General features: G+C 42.0%; 2 protein-coding genes and 1 long non-coding RNA gene across 4 annotated transcripts; 1 reads left to right on the forward strand and 2 right to left on the reverse strand.

Annotated features, from left to right (window-relative positions):
- Positions 1 to 637: 637 nt before the first annotated feature.
- Positions 638 to 6,920, reverse strand: CZIB (CXXC motif containing zinc binding protein). Its single transcript, XM_071436762.1, has 8 exons — positions 6,289 to 6,920; positions 6,079 to 6,162; positions 5,951 to 6,007; positions 5,163 to 5,244; positions 4,655 to 4,686; positions 4,192 to 4,269; positions 1,747 to 1,812; positions 638 to 1,000 (listed from the first exon to the last, which is right to left on the reverse strand). The coding sequence occupies exons 1-8, from the start codon at positions 6,292 to 6,294 to the stop codon at positions 923 to 925; spliced, it is 483 nt and encodes a 160-aa protein (XP_071292863.1). The 5' UTR covers positions 6,295 to 6,920; the 3' UTR covers positions 638 to 922.
- Positions 6,921 to 7,071: 151 nt separating this feature from the next.
- MAGOH (mago homolog, exon junction complex subunit) lies at positions 7,072 to 8,894 on the reverse strand. Of its 2 annotated transcripts, none has more exons than XM_071436763.1 (5): positions 8,739 to 8,894; positions 8,577 to 8,635; positions 8,345 to 8,455; positions 7,974 to 8,056; positions 7,072 to 7,358 (listed from the first exon to the last, which is right to left on the reverse strand). In XM_071436763.1, the coding sequence occupies exons 1-5, from the start codon at positions 8,851 to 8,853 to the stop codon at positions 7,259 to 7,261; spliced, it is 468 nt and encodes a 155-aa protein (XP_071292864.1). In that variant the 5' UTR covers positions 8,854 to 8,894; the 3' UTR covers positions 7,072 to 7,258. The 2 variants fall into 2 exon arrangements, with proteins under 2 accessions (XP_071292864.1, XP_071292865.1); XM_071436764.1 differs by having other exon boundaries at positions 8,577 to 8,648; positions 8,739 to 8,873.
- A 24-nt stretch (positions 8,895 to 8,918) lies between these two features.
- Positions 8,919 to 15,737, forward strand: LOC139594526 (uncharacterized). The gene is made up of 3 exons (XR_011680655.1): positions 8,919 to 9,246; positions 14,820 to 14,880; positions 15,179 to 15,737. It is a non-coding gene; the product is annotated as an uncharacterized lncRNA (long non-coding RNA).
- The last annotated feature ends 176 nt before the right edge of the window (positions 15,738 to 15,913 follow it).

Genomic DNA, 15,913 nt, shown 5'->3' on the forward strand with positions numbered 1-15,913 from the left:
ATTGTTTTTGTTCATTTAAACAAAGAAAGGTGATAATTTGGGAAGATGCAGGAAATAACCTATCAGGACACAATTATCAGACCAAAAGTCTGAATAAAATTGACTAAAGGGTGGGCTTGTTTTTTCCTTTTTGGGTTTGTTTGGTGGGGTTTTTTTGTTTTGTTTTGAAACATGAGAACAGTTGGCAAGATTGTGAATGCACTCGCCAAGGAGTACAAAGTCTGTCTTCACCTAAAAATGAGGTTTACTTAATGACGTACTTGGAAAGATAACTTGCTTTTCAGAGGATTGTAACTGTGTAAATGTCAGCAGCAGTCAAGTTTAGGAAGTGTTCTCAGGAAACTCAACTCAGTCTTTACCTAAAGTGGCAGAAAGCTGCTTGAGGTGTAGCTGTTTCCTTGAAGAGTTAACACTGCCTTTACTAGTGCTTGCAGCCATTTCCTCACTGTAAGAATGCTGACTGGGAAGACTTTATTTGCTTATGTTAGACAATCAAATGTAGGTACTTCCTGGTGACCAACGACTAAAACCTTTAAGGCTGTAAGTTGTGTAAGCAGTTACTCAGTGCATTAACTAAGCTACAGCCCACCACAACCATGTAATTCCCAAACCCCACAGCATTAAGGCCATGGCACTGTTCAGTCAATATGTTCTATTTTCAGTCTGTACTGAGGCCATCTCCAAGTGCTCCATGGGAAATATTTTATTAGGGCATGCTGGGGATGGAAAGTACAACTGAGCGATGTCGGTCAAAGGTTGAACTCAGCCTTGGAGATCATTTCCAACCTAAGTGATTCTGTGAACTTGGGTTTCCATTTCTCAAGTGCAGCCATGTAAAAAAGTAACTCCAAGGAAGCTGCAGATCTGATGTTTACAGCTCCTCCATCAATAACCATGTCATAATTTGTCACAGGTATGAACTTCAGCATTTTACAAATTTATGGGTAACTTCATAGATTCCAACAGATTCCTTTGTTTTTTCATCATAGTCATTCCAATCCTGTAGGAAATAGGATTTCAGTGTTAGTCACAAAGGACAGAATGCACAGACTGGAATTCAAACTGGAACTAAATGTTACTCAAAGTTTGGGTCTTAGATATCTGTAGGAAGTTAAATTTTAACAGGTGAGAGTAGCAAGATCAGTAACCTGAAATTAAATGAGCTTCAGTCTCAGTGGTTTTATATATGTATATTTTGCTGGGGTTTATTTTCTTATGTAGTCCCCAGCCTGTAGTGGACAAACAGCAGCCATGGCAGGTGAAAGGATTATCTATCATTTACAATACCCTAGTCAGGTGGGTAAGCAGACAAGCAGATCCCTGCCAAGTAGGATAGCAGGGAACAGATGTGACCTTGAGATTCCTGCTCACACCCAAGAAGATTTGCAAGGTGCCATTATCCTGAGCTATGAAGGACAGTGTCTGTATTACTTTTCAACCTCTCTGTGCACAGGACAATGGGCAGGGATCTTCCTAGACAGCCATTTAGTATTCCTGGTTCTTGGTTTCTGGAATTCCTGAGTGACTTAAATCTTTGTCAGCTGCTAAGTTAACAAATCCATACTTCTAAAAGGACACTGTCAATAATGCTAGTTGTTCATATTTGATTCAGTTTCTCTCTCCTTCTGTGGCCTTCCTGTGGCTACAGGAAGAGGAAAACCAATTTAGGGTGTGTGTTTTAAGAGTGGTGATGTGGGGAGGGCAAGCTAGGTAAGTAGTTTTGCTAGTGAAACTAAGACAACATACCTTTTCTAACAAGTTGATGTCATTGAAAGGTGTGCCAGATTCTGCGCCTTCAGCAGCAAACCCTGCCTGCAAACACATTTGCAGAAGGTTTTTAAATTACATTGTACTGACAAAATAATAAATAGGAACACTGAAACATCTAAAGAAAGTAACTCAGCACAAAAATGTATTGTATTTCTTTTAAATTAGGCAGAAAGAATGGGCAAGCTCTGCATCACTCTGCTCCAGTGATCTGGGCAAGCTCTTTCCTAGTCAGGGGTCAGTATAAGGTTGGGACCCTGCTTGAGCATTGGGAAAATTCAATCCAAGGAACCAGAGTAAAATGAGGGAACACTGCTCCTCTATTCTTCCCAGCAAAAAATTTCCAACTATTCTAGATAAGAAAGCTTAGTTCCTAAGTTTCTGTAGCAGCATCCAATTACTATCAATAGCTTTGTGTTCAGAGTCCACACAGGCATAATAGCTTCATAATACATTGCAAGGAAACTAATTGAAAATGTGGAAGAAAGCTAATAGTTGTGGCTTGAATACTGGAATCCAAGACACTGCAGAGAAGGAGCAGCTTGTATTGGATTTAGGCACACAAGTGACAAGCAAGCTTTATGTGTAAGGAGGATCAGCTGGCTGAGTGAACAGATTAGTATCCCAAACAAGCATTTCACAGGGGACAGTTCTTCACTGCCATCACTGCTGCTGTTTTTAAAGAGTAGAGAAAGGACAGCTCTAGGAAGGTGCTCTGGTTTATCTTCCCTAGGAAGAGCTCTCTCACTTTAGGGTTCACAGTTACCAAGCTATACAGTAAGATTTACTAATTTTAAAAGTACATTTAAAAAATCCCAGCCACTTCTGTAGCATGCAAGAAGGTTTCTTACACTGTCAATTTTAACTACAGAATTTTATTAACAAGTGTCTGAAAATCAAAGGTAGCTTCTTCCTGGTTTTCTGCAAGGGATCTAAAATTAAGGTTTGTATCAGAGAAACAAAGGATACTTTCTTCTCTCTAACACTCAAATGTTTTGTGGTGGTAGTTGGGTTTGTTGGGTTTTTTTGGTAACTACTATAATTTAAATAAGACATGCAAGCATTAAGCCACTTTAAATTGACTCCAGGTGTGGTTGTATTATGTGTACCAAAAAATACAGAGAAAATACAGTGATTATATGGCCAAATGCCATGTTTAGTGCTAATCATATGTGAGATCTAGTGTTGTGCAGGAGCCAGGCTGGCTAGGATCATGCCAAATATAAAGCAGTTGACAAAATTGTTCAGAACTGCAGACGTCACTTGAGCAACAAGAAACTCATTTACTGATTAAGGCATCCAAAAATTCACTGGAATACCTCTTCAGGGGTTCAAGTACACCAAACTCAGAATATGAAATTAAAACTTTTGTTACAGCTGTGAAGTCTTTGTTCTGTAAATAAAATTGACAGCTAGGATGCAGAGCTATAAACATCTCCTGCATTTTGTAGTCTTCATCTAGATTTTTCTTCAAATGCAAGTTCCTAAGTCTGGTTGCAAAGCTTTCAAGCAGGAATAAACTAATAACCATTCTGGAATAAAGACATAACCATTCATCAAAAAGATGGACTTCACTTAAATAAAGACTTCCCCCAGCACACTGCAGCAGGGTTTCTATTTATATCAAATTCTTTGTAGGATCAGCTTTTTTGGGCTGTTTCTTAGCACAGCATCCCAGTCTGAGAGAAGGATAAGACAGATTTATATTTGTCAGTCTATTTACACCTAATCGGACTGGAATAATAGGTTAAAAATAGCAGGGAGTTAAGTGGCATAGAGCATGACCATGCACAAGAGATGAGTCATTGCAGACTGGCCCTGAAGAATCCTTTAACTCTGAACCTTGAGGTGTGCTTTGCACAGGCTGCAAATGCCAGTGATCTTCAAGCTTTGTCTGCCCAAGCTGCAAATGGAAAAATGCCAGTGTTCATCTCCTGTGGCTCTGGTGATGTCAAGCCCAAAGAAAATCTGTTTGTATTTTAGATAACACACACTGAGGTGTGTTCATAACCTGAGCTTGATGACTCTGTAATGCAACAAGGGGCAAGTGGTGCTTTGTCTAATGCTGCACTTTGCCTTTGGGAAAGACTCTTTTACAATGACCTGAGCAGTGAAGACCTCTCAGATGAATTCAGATTAACACTGAGTTACCTGTGAGGCAGGTTACGTATGACTCCAAGGTGTGCTTAGCTTTAGATTTTACTGGCACAGAGTATACCAGTTGTTTGTGTTAGCTCTTGGCACGTTTTTGGTTTGGTTTGGTTTTTTTCTTGAGACAAATGAAAAACTCAAAACGAGGAACTGTGGAAGGATGGGAATCTGGAATGGTCCAAGATGTTCCAGAACCATTTCAAATAGTGTGTACTTTGTCACTCTAGAAGAAGTGCTCTTAAAGACAGAAACAAATCACAAATAAGAACTCACCTGTGGTTGAAAGTCGACTGGTTCCAGACCTCGGCATTCAAATTCCACAATTGTTTTGAATTTCTCGCTGTCTTCAGCCTGTGATTGAGTCAGAAAACCATTAGTTTCCATCTAATAGAGACAGTGACAAGCATTAGTCCAGGAATGGATTGCTTTAAAGGCAGCATTGTCATCTCTGATGCTCCTAACTAGAATTTCTTTATCTGCCATGAGGAAGACTTTGAAAGGAAGCCTAGAGGGGCATTATATAATCACCTCTGATTTGGGTGATATAGTTCTCTGTTGGCTTTTGAAATGTATCAGATTATTCTACACTTGAGACTGTAAAGAAGTCTACAAGACAATTTCTGTCCAGGGACAAGACCAGCTTTTTGTGCTCTTGAAGGAGGGTGATAAAGCAAAACTCAAAATACTGTTAATGCTTGTTTATCTTTCACATAGAAGAGGAAACAAACTTACTTACATTGTAAGGCTTGATTGTCTGACTTAAAATATCTAAAACAAAACAAAAAAGAAAGTATACAAGTGAGTGGCACTATGCCTTCAGTTTTATTCAGCACAAACCAAGGACCAGGATCTTCTTTCACAGCAATTTCCTTATACAAAGCAAAAGAAACACAAGAATTGTAAGGTTTTCCTGCAGCTGGTCTTCAAAAGGCAGAATTCAATTTTTCTCCCTTCTCCTGATTAGTTTACACTGCACCATTTTTCCATACCAATGCCAAAAAGATTTGCATGCTTTTGTAAAATAACAATCCAGATGAGTTTTGTTCATGCAGAAGGCTGGACTCACCAGGAGGCCTTGCTGTCTCCCTGAACATGATGGCCAGAAAGTGCCTGCTGGGAACTCAAGCACCAGAGCACAAGGCAGAAATCCCTGGTGAAAGCTCTTTACAAACGGTGTCAAGCGAAAATGGGGACTAAAAGAGAAACTGTAATGGACGCTGCCTGGTCAGTGTCCCAGCACGTACCAATGGAGTTCTCCCTGGAGCACAGCTTGCACTTCTGCACCATCGTGGCGCTTCCTCGGCCGCCCTTCAGGGGAGCGCTGTCCTAAAATCCATGACAAGAGAGGCATTTTTATCCACTTCAGCTTAGCCACTGCAAAGGTAAGGTAGTTTTTACAACAACCTTTTTAGCTTCTTAAAAATACTGCAACAAGGCAGCGTTTTTCTTAACTACAGAGATTAATAATTCAACAAGTCGAGATTATCAAAGAATAATTCTATTCTAGACTTTAAACAGGGAATAATAGATATTTGTGTCTTATCCGTATAGGCATGCTCTACTAATTCTTCAAAATACATTCTTACCATTCAGCTATATGCAACAAAAAGGGATGATTGTTTCTAAGAACAGACAAGTATCCCTGACAAATTTTATCCTGCTTTTTCAGCTTCCAAATGCTGATTTTACATGCTAACCTTCTCCAAAAGGATTCCATCACCATCAGAGAAATAGGCTACAGAGAAATATATATTTACAGAATAAAATACATTTACAGATTTTTTACATCTGTTTTTAAAACAGATGTAATACTTTGTTAGCAACGGTCACCATTCAAATGGCACACGTCAATTAACAATCTCCAAATATTTATTTTAATACGGAACATGACAGTTTTCTAAATGCATATAGCTATTAAAAAACGATCTCATCTGGAAGGTAAGCTGTCACATCCTTGATGCGGAGACGTGTGTAAGAGGCAGGTTTGTGTTCACATTTTTGCTCAGAGGTAGGTTACGAGGGGCGCACGCACCATCAGCCGCAGGTACTGCCACTTTTCGGAGACTTCACCGCAGTTCCCACATTTCAGCTGGAGAACACAAATCGGAAGTTTGAAAGCTGTCAATAATCAGGGATACGCTCCCGGCCCCGGCCCCGCACCTTGAGGTACCATCGGAAGTCCTCGCCCTCGGCCCGCAGCCGGGTGATGTTCTCCAGCGTGGCGCGGAGCTGCAGCCCGATCCTCTGCAAGGCAAGCGGCGGAGCGGCGTCAGCCCCGGCTCCCCGCTACCGCCAGGGCCCGCGGGGCTCCGGCCAAGGCTCCCCGCTGCCCCCACGGCCCGCGAGGCTCCGGCCAAGGCTCTCACCTACCCCCATGGCCGCACGGATTCTGTGCTATTCCCTTCTCCCGCGGCCGTGCCCTCAGCCAAGATGGCGCCTCCACGCTCCCTGCCCGGCTGGGCCGGCGCGAAGCCGCGTCTGCCCTCAGCCAAGATGGCGGCCGCCACCGCCCCGTGCGCGCGGGGCGGGAGGTGCCTGTGGGGAGGGGAGGGAAAGCGGGAAACACTGTATTCAAAATTACACATCAATTAATCACTTTTTAATATTTTTTTTAAGTCGCAGCGTCTTCTTACAGACCTGTTAAGAGAAAGCAAAAGCGCAGTTTGGCAGCGCTGCCATGGGGTCTGCCCTGAGGGTCTGCGGGGGACTGCTCGAAGTCTTTTAATGAATGCTGCATAACAGATGTGCTAGCCTAGAACTAAACGAAATACATTCTAGGTTGCTTTTCAGCTTCTCTGAAGCTGAACGGGACAGTCAGTGAAGATCCCGGATGGCTCCTCTGTCCCCTGTTGTTTGTCTCTGCTCTGGAGGCAAGTAACCCCAGGCTGGGATGAAGGTGATGTGTATCTGCTATAACCATTTACCTGTGCAGAGTCAGATGTTGTTCTTGGCTGGCCAACAAAACACCCAGCTCAGGACAGTGACAAAAGTTTGCCCTGACAACTGGCAAAAGTTTTGTTTCACAGAGCCAGGCTTCATTCCTTTTTCCACTGCTGTGTAGAGAAGTGCAGTGTGTGGGTGGTACAAGTGAAGTGACACACTCTGAATGCACCATTATAAAAGAAGTATTAGAAGTCAGTCTCTCACCACAGCTTAAAAATTAAAAACAGAAATCTTACCCTTTTATTGAGTCACTGACAGTTTGTAACAACAACAAAATAACAATCAAAAAAATAATCTAAAGTACAAAAAAATTTCAGAAACAATGACGAACTGGAACAGGATCCTCCCTCCCCATCCTTACTGCTGACACTGCAATACAAACTTCAGTTTGTCTGATTTAAATTGGCTTAATCTTGAAGTGGAGTCCAATAAGACTGAAGACGAGACATTTAAGGTCCTGGACCAGGTAGTAGAATACTCTCAAGCCTTCTGGATCTCTGCAGTTCACAAAAGAAGGAAGAAAGGGGAAAAAAAATTAAAAGATTAAAAAAATTAAATTAGACTGATGCTCTTAAAGAACAGGTTACAGAACTAATGTATTAAAAAAACCCAAAGCCAATATGGGGACTTTTTAGAGGTCATCTTAGATTTGTTCCATTCTACACTGATTAAATATTCTGTACTCCAACTGTGAACATTTTAAGTTTTTACAAAATATGCATTTTTATAATGAAAACAGGTATCAACAGCACTTAGGATTTTACACCCCACCCCCCCCCCTTCCCCCAAACAGTCAGCCTTTTCAGCTTAGGTGAAATACAGCTATCTTGATTCTTCCTAAGAAATTGGCACAAACAGGCCAATGTCAGCTCAGACTGTATGTGTGTAACAGGGTTCCTACAGCAGGGTCTGCTCTTTGAGTTTGAGAACACAGCCTGTAACACCACAGCTTAAAGGCATTTGGCACATTGTGCTGCAACACAGAGCACTGGTGCCCCCAGGAGCTGACTCCTACTTTGAAACGATATAAAATACATGTACCAAATAATCAGGAAGTTCAAATACAGATTTATAAATAGAAACAAGGGCAGCATAAAAAGCAGAGTACGTACTTGGACTGATTTACATCAATGAGGGAACCAATTTTTGACGTGGTAAAGGAGATGTGTTCGTCACCAATTACTATCTCAAGTTCCTGAAAAATAAAAGGATATAGGAACTTACTGCTTCATGGTACCAGTTACAGAAATACTTCAGTACTGTGATGGGTTTTATTACAAATTTCTATTGCAAAGATATCAAATGCAGCAGGTCTGTGGGTTGTATTAGCTTCCACAACTACACTGCCATTGAGGCACTACTGAGGTTTTGTTTCCCTTTCAGCTGGAAAAAATACTGGCTTGAAGAAAAAGTTTAGTTATACTTCCAAGGAGCTAACATATGAAAATTAAAGAGCAATTAAAAGAGACACTATGCACCGTACCTGTCTGCCCACTCTGTCAGGAGGAGGCCACAGAGCATCATCTTCTTTTGTGATTTCACTGTCGTCGATTATTCTCTTCAGCTCTTCCATCACACTCTTGTGCACATAAGCCTGGACACAACATTCAGCAGAGAAATAAATACAGCCCTGCCCACAGCGCCCCGGCCATCAAGCCTGACCCAGCCCACAGTGCCTTTCGCTGGCACAAACGCCTCAGCAGCGCTGCCCTCACCTCCTTTCGGATCATCACATCGTTCTTGTAGTTGCTGTTGTTGGCGTAGCGCAGCTTTCCTGCGGGGAGAGGCTGAGCATTAACCCTCGCATTAACCCACGCCGGGGCCCCGCGGCCCCGCAGCCCGCCCTCGCCTCCCCCGACCCCCGGCCCCGCTCTCACCGTCAGGCCGGAACTCGAACTCGAGGAACTCGTGTCCGAATTTCCCCTTGTGCCCCACATAGTAGCGGAGGTAGAAATCACTCGCCATGGCCTCTCTACAGAGGATCTGCGTCATCAAAGGGAAGCGGAGCGGCGCCAACGCTCCGACACTCGGCACCCTTCCCACAGCGGCCGCGGCCGCCCCCTGGCGGGCCGGGGGTGAAGCAGCTCCGTGAGGGGGAGCGCGAGCCCGTTCCCTCAGCGGGGCTTGTCCGGCACGGAGCCGGCACCGAGCGGGACACAGCACAGCCCAGCCGGGACACAGCCCAATGCAGCCGGGACACGGCCTAAAGCCACCCGAGCGGAACACAGCACAGCCCAGCCGGGACACAGCCCAGTGCAGCCGGGACACGGCCTAAAGCCACCCGAGCGGGACACAGCACAGCCCAGCCGGGACACAGCCCAGTGCAGCCGGGACACGGCCTAAAGCCACCTGGGGAGATCCCACAGCGACACGAGACGCTGTCAGGTGAGGCAGCGCCGCACCTCTGCTGTTCCCAGGGCACAGTCCCAGCCCTCGGCGGGCCCCGTGAGGGGAACAGTTGTTCACTTGTTACTCATAAGATAGCGTTCTAGTGATACTTAGTCATACCAATGAAAGAGGTGATGTGTAAGTGGCCATTTGTGTGTGATGAGCACTGATGGTTGCATTCAGTGCTGCTACAAGAACTTGAGTCACACTTTGTTATGTGCACTCCTTCCAAGTTAGAAGGAGCCCAACCAAAACCATCAAATTTATATTTTGATTAAGTGGCTAAAAGCAAGGATCGTACCCTTTGGCATTATTAGCCCCATCCTCTACCCACTCGGCTATTTCCAAAGGAGGTGGTGGATTTTAACCAGTTGCACTGATCCCAGAGCTGGTGGTGAGTTAATCCCAGAGGCATTTCCTCATCTCTTTTCTGCACAGAGGGAACAAACACTGTGCATTTATGATTTTAAGGACAATGAACTACAAGGGGACGAGTTTCTGTCTTCTGAAGCACAAAGTTTGGTGCCTCAGTGGGGCTGGTGTGTTGAGATCCCTCACCACAGGTGGCCTGAGGTTTGAGATTAAACGCACTGGGGCTAAATCCTGCCCTTTTCTGCTTTGGGAACTGCTGAAAGGAGAGACACCTTTTGTAAAATATTCCCTTCTGCAAGGAATATTCAGAAACACGGTATCACTAGATGGGATGTTTTTTATTGAGGACACAGAATGGGGAGGGTGGTTTGCCCTGTGGTGGTGTTGGAAATGGGTTTGCACTGATGAACGTGATTTCATTTAGATGGTGCTGCCTCACAGCCCTTTGCAGGGCTAATGGAGTTCTGTCTGCTTTCCTTAGAGTTATAGCAGGTTTAAATCAGGCAATATTTACTCTTATTCATTGTTTTCACAGCTTTGTGCTTGAATACTCTCAGTTGCATTCTGCATTCTTTAGGAATGTCCATTCTATAAAATGTCTAAAAGTTGTCTCTTCAGTAGAAGAGTCCTACTGATACAGAAATAGCCAACCTGTTGCTTTATAACATCTGCAGGTACTGCAAAGAAATTAAAACATAACCTTAAAAAATGTAACATTTGTATTTATACCAGACTGAAGGATTTTTGGCAGAATTAATACCCTTATTTTGTGAACTTGGTTGTCCAATTTAAAGGTAATACCATGTACTGTCCGGTTTTTCCCCAAGTTCAGAGATTTGGTTTTGTTTGGTTTGGGGATTTTTTGTGAGAGAATTACTCCACTGTTATTGTCTAAATTGTTTATAAGCCTTTTCAGGAATATCAGTGCTTAATGTAAATTTATTTAAATTACTGTGTTGGAAGGAAGAGCAAACTGGCATAGGAGTTATCCCAAGAACCTGCATTTTAATTCCTTCTGGAGGTGTCAACTGTCATTGAGTTCTCAATATTAATTCTAACGTTTTATGATAAATGCATACTATATATAGGTGAGATAAAAATGGTTTTTTTGCTGTGTGTATATTATGTTTTTTGTCTGAGTGAAATAACTATCATGTTTGATGGCGATACAATGGGTAAAGAATTGCTGCCAGTGTTGTTTGGGTTATCTTGACACATTCACAATCCCAAACATGCTCTGCTTGAATGGATTGGCTTGAGTATGTGTTTGTGAAAGGCAAAATGTGTGTGCTGTAGTTCTTTTCATTCTGCTTAAAAGCATGTGTAAACAGTGGTTGTTCCTGCCTCTGAAGAAAATATCTCTAGAAACACACATTTTTAGCATTACTTTACATATGATAGAAGGACTGTAGTGTAACAATGTGCATATGGAATCTTAATACTGGTACTGGTTGATAATGGGTTTGGGTTAGGGGTAGTTTTTTGTTTGTTTTTGAAGAAGAGTAAAATTTACATGATTTTCTCCTCTGACCTATGGGAGCGGGTGTCTGTGGGACTTGGAAAAATGGGAGAAATCAGATAAACACGCTCTGAAAATTTCTATTTATTTAGGGTTTTTTCTCATGTCAATAAAAGAGCAGATGGCTTGAATGAATCAATCTACTTTGGATCCATAATTTAACTTGGTTTTAAGATTGCAAGGTTTGTGATTATTTCTTGAAATAGTTGTATTTCTGCTATTTTATTCTCTTCACTAGAAATGTTGAACACTTTGGAGAACTGGGTGACAGAATTTTTTCACAGATTGCAAATAAATCAGGTTGTTTTCTGATATCTTTCCATGTCTGTAACTCGTGAAACCATGTTCCAAACATAGAGAATTTTATACAACTCTTTTTCCTTGTGTCTGCAGAGGCTTTAATTCCCCTATCAAAGAAACTGCTTCGGCTGAGGAAAGTTATGACACTAGAATCTCTGAAAGTTAAAAATCCCAAAAATACTTCTTTAAAATGCGTTCCATAGCATTTAACGTGCTCCATGGTGTGGATCTTGACTTTGCACATAGATCCTTGTTATGCCTGTGTTACTTCTTGCTGTGAAGAGAGTTTTGTTCTGGTTTTGAAGAGCGTTAATTCCTCTGCATTGTGTGAGAGATAATGAGTGTGAAAATCCAGCTGAGCCAGCAGGATTGTGCTGTGGCTGCCGAGACAAACTGGGGGCGCTGTGTTAACCCTGAGCTTTGCACTTTACTGCACTATTTACCAGAGTTTGCACTTTGAAACTGAAATATTTAGGATAAGTTTCATCTACTCAGTTAAAGATACGCCTCTGTGAGAAGGAGCATTTGTTGTTTTGGTGCCAAGTAAAACAACTTTATTACTGTGAGGGGAGGCTGGGCTGCTGTGGCTGTTATTGACTGCAGCTCTCACTGCTCACGACTTGGTAAACAAAAATGGGCTCTATTGACTTGTGTGTTAGAAGAACCAAATCCTAAGCCTAGCATGGACTCCTGGGTATAAATGAGTGTCTGAAAAGGAGGAAGATTGGTGGGAATTAATTGAGAACAGGACTGGAAGGGTCTGCCAGTGCTGCTGTGCTCAGCCACCTGCCCTCAGACAAGATCAGCTCTCCCATGGGAAGAGTTGTGAGAGTTTTAAGGAAGCTTTTTGCTTTTGATTGATTTTGATTCCCTGTTTTCTCTACAGATAGTTTTTGTGTCAAATGCAAGTTTATAATGTAATTGACTTTCTCATTTAAAAAGCCAGAGCCCGTCTGAGCCTGCTGGGTTTGGCAGGGCTGGAACTTGGGGTGCAGTGGTGTGTGAGAGCTGAGAAGAGTATCTGGGGTGCAGTTCTGGTGACTCCAGCTCTTCAGAGTTTATTGCCCCAAATAACACAGGAAAACAAATATGACTTATTTAAATGGTTTATTTGTTTTTCAGGGTAGGACTGTGTCTTGAACTTACACAAAATAGGATCTGCTCTTATTTAAAAATAGATGTGTGTTAATTCTCACTTGAAGATTTTCCAAAGATAGTTATGAGGGCTGATGTGGGGGAGCTTCTCTCCAGTGGCTGCTTCTGAGGAAGAATCTGCACATTCAGACTGAAATTAGCCTTTGTGAATTGTCCTCTAAGTACTTCCCCAAAAACTACATAAGAAAGAGGTATTTGATTATTGGATGTCACTGCATGTTTCAGGCTCTTCATTTCCACATTAGCCAGGAGCTGCATTCCAGTCATGTATTTCTGTGTAAACTGATTTTATTTAAACAAATTTGCCAAACTCTTTAAAGGTTTCCCTGGTGGCAGGGAGTGAGCACAGGTATTTATTCAGCCTTCAGCCCATGACCTTCCTGTAGAGGTGGGTTATGTCTCCATAAATGTGGAAATAAACAAAGGAGTGTTGGACATTTTGCCTCCTTGATTGGAATGAAATCTTGGTTGTGCTGAGCTGCTTGAGATGATCCTTCAGACAAACAAGGGCTACAAAGAAACTTCTCTTTGCTTCCATGTGGCCTTGCTTTACCTTCAATAAACATTGTTCTATGGTTTTTTCTTTTATTTGAAATGTTTTGCCAAGTTTGTTTGTTTGTTTTTTAAATCCAAGCTCTGCAGAACCTTCTGAACACAGCAGAATTTCTCAAGCTTTACAGAGGTGAGAGAAACTTTTAGATTTTACCTTTAGGCATGTTTGTGCTGCTCTAAGTGGGCCTCATGTTCTCTGCTACACTTTGACAAAAAGTTAAATGGAATCTTATTTATTTCTAACGTTTTTACCTGTGTACTTTTTAATTGGTTTTACATTTTTTTTCAGGCTTGTCATCATCTCTAACACACAAGTTTTTCCGATGTATTTAATTCTAATAATTGAGGTTTTTCTTTTCCCTTATTCTATAAAGAAAGAAACTTGTGTAGTAAGTGAGGAAATCCAAGCATAAGGCTTCACTGGCAAAAAAGGGAAACACCTGAGGCACATCTGCCTTCCCACAGAAAACTTCCAGCCTTGCTTGTCCCCTGCATGCATCAGACTCTCCAATCTTTAGTGATTTGAAAACTTTGTTAAGAAAAATACTTTGCTTTCCTTTTACATAGATAATTGTGCCTTCGAGCAGGCTTTGATCTGCTGGATGCAGGAGTCACATCCATTTCCTGTGCAATCCTTATTTTTAAAAACCTTGTACAATTGTGAGGGATCCCGAGTGAGAAGCAAACCCTCAGCTTTGAAGAGGGCCCTTGCAGACAGACTTCCTGCACAGGTGATGAGCTGAATTCATTCAGGGTTGCCATGGCAACCCCCCTTTTTTTCCTTTATCCAGAGCAAGATTGTTTTATCAGTAAATGTACCTTTCCACAGAACCCCATGGCTGTTGTTCAGGAGTCTCACAGCGTTTAGAAGCAAGAGATGGGCAGGCCCTGACATTTACAGCATCACAGACCCTCACTGCTCACCAATGCTCTTTATTTTTCAGCTCTGAGTGTACCAGCATTTGGTCCCTCTGCCTCTTCTCTGGGGTTTTTGGCAGAAAAATGTCCCTTCCATACTGCATGAGGCCATATAATCTCAGATTCTGGGCTTTCAGCATTGTTGTTTTACAGCCAGGAGACACAATTCTCAGTCTTGATGGTCTCCTGTCCTTTTCCCCTGATCTCAGAGAGTTCTTGGTCATCTTTTCCCAGATTCTGTTTTGCTGTTCATAAATGCTCTCCTGCCCCTAGGAGCCATCAGGTTGGTTCTGTTCCATGTTCATATCACTGGCAGTTTTTTAGTGATTTAAAAGTAAAAGAATAAGGGAATAGAGCCAACCAAGATGAAAAGGATAATACTGGCTGTAATACACTAATCTCCTTCCAGAAGCCAGGGAGTTATTTCTCAAAATAAAGTGATTTGTCTCTCTCAAGGAATTACTCCTGCTTTTCAGTCAGTCAGGATTATTCTGAGTCCATCCTGTCAAACCACAGGGATGGTGCACAAGCAGTTCCTTATTGACAGCACTTTAACACAGAGTGGTGGATGCCAGCTTCAGGAATTAATGTATATATTTTTATATATTTCCACATAGGCAAATGCACCTGCATATGTTTTTTTCCTGTGTCAAATAAAAGGCCTTGCCCACAGATGGCTCTTGGGATTAAAAGGATTGGAAATAATAACACATTTCTATTTTCAATTAATAAACTTATTTTGCCATTATCCCAGGCAGCAGCATCCATCTGTTGAACATTACTTGGGCATTGCTTCCACAAGAGAAATATTACAGGTAAAATTATGTTGAGACTGTCATTACATTAATTATGTCATTACATTAATTATGTAAAACAAATTTACATTATGTTTTTATTTCATGGTGTTTCTAAAAGAGTTTGTGTAGAGAATCCAGTAAATTATCAAGAACTCATCACAGAAAAGGTTAATTTCAGATAATGAATTTTGTGCTTCTGATTCTTTGAGAATAGGATACAAAATTGTGTAGATGTTCTGGATATAACCTTGGTGTTGATCTACTAGATAAAATATTCCATGAACATGTATCACTTTTAATGGTCTTCACTGTGCAGGTCCTGAGCTGATGCTTGTGTGCTGCAGAATGCTGTGGAGACACTGGGCTGGCTTGGATGGACACCCAGATTCCAGCCCAAATACCCACTCCTATTCCAGCCCCTGCCTGTGGGGTCTTTGCCCCTCCTTTTAGGGCCACGTCACAGATCTCTGATGGTGCCTACAGAATCTGCTCCTGTCTGGGGGAAGATGTGCACAGTTTCCTCTCTGTGGTGGCACAAACCTCTGATTTAGGAAGAAGAAAGAAAAAAAAGAGCTGAAATCACTTAAATCATCCAGTCACTTTGCATCCTGCAGTGGAATAAGAAAGGTCAGGCAATAACTTTTGTTCAAAAAGAAGACTTCAGTAGATGGATGTGGTTTATTTAATAGTAAAGAAAAGGTCATGGATTTTGTTCTTTTATTCTCACATAAATTGATTTTGTAAAGTTGAAGTTGGTTTATCAGCATTTGTGTTCTGTTGCTTTGTTATTTCAGTACTGGAGAAAAGGTCATCTTCTTGCTGGTGTCTGATATTCCATGGTCCATTAAAACTGCATTATTTCTGCTGAAGCTGAATTTCTTTTCTTGCATTTTTTTCTCTCTTTATTTCCCCCACAACTTCACTTGTCCCAGGTGAACTCAGCTGCAGCTGGGTAGTTTGTCCTGCAGTCTGTATATCAGAGGTGCCTGCAAAGGACTGTATGTGTCTTATTTGGGTTACAGAATGACAATTAATGACTTGGCTGTGCTAG

The sequence above is a fragment of the Agelaius tricolor genome, unplaced genomic scaffold (genome assembly GCF_023055355.1).
Source record: "Agelaius tricolor isolate 1412-34295 unplaced genomic scaffold, bAgeTri1.0.p SCAF_11, whole genome shotgun sequence".
In the NCBI taxonomy this organism is placed as follows: Eukaryota; Metazoa; Chordata; class Aves; order Passeriformes; family Icteridae; genus Agelaius; species Agelaius tricolor.

Excerpts from the sequence above, each read along its gene's own strand:
- CZIB (XM_071436762.1), bottom strand. Across the intron at positions 4,687-5,162 it reads CTCCAGGGAGAACTCCATTG|ATATTTTAAGTCAGACAATC; the intron begins GTACGTGCTGGG and ends GTTTTGTTTTAG. Across the intron at positions 1,001-1,746 it reads ACATCAACTTGTTAGAAAAG|GATTGGAATGACTATGATGA; the intron begins GTATGTTGTCTT and ends TATTTCCTACAG.
- MAGOH (XM_071436763.1), bottom strand. The coding sequence starts at position 8,853 with ATGACGCAGATCCTCTGTAGAGAGGCCATGGCGAGTGATTTCTACCTC. Across the intron at positions 8,456-8,576 it reads ATGTGATGATCCGAAAGGAG|GCTTATGTGCACAAGAGTGT; the intron begins GTGAGGGCAGCG and ends TGTTGTGTCCAG. Across the intron at positions 8,057-8,344 it reads CTGACAGAGTGGGCAGACAG|GAACTTGAGATAGTAATTGG; the intron begins GTACGGTGCATA and ends TTTATTTTTCAG.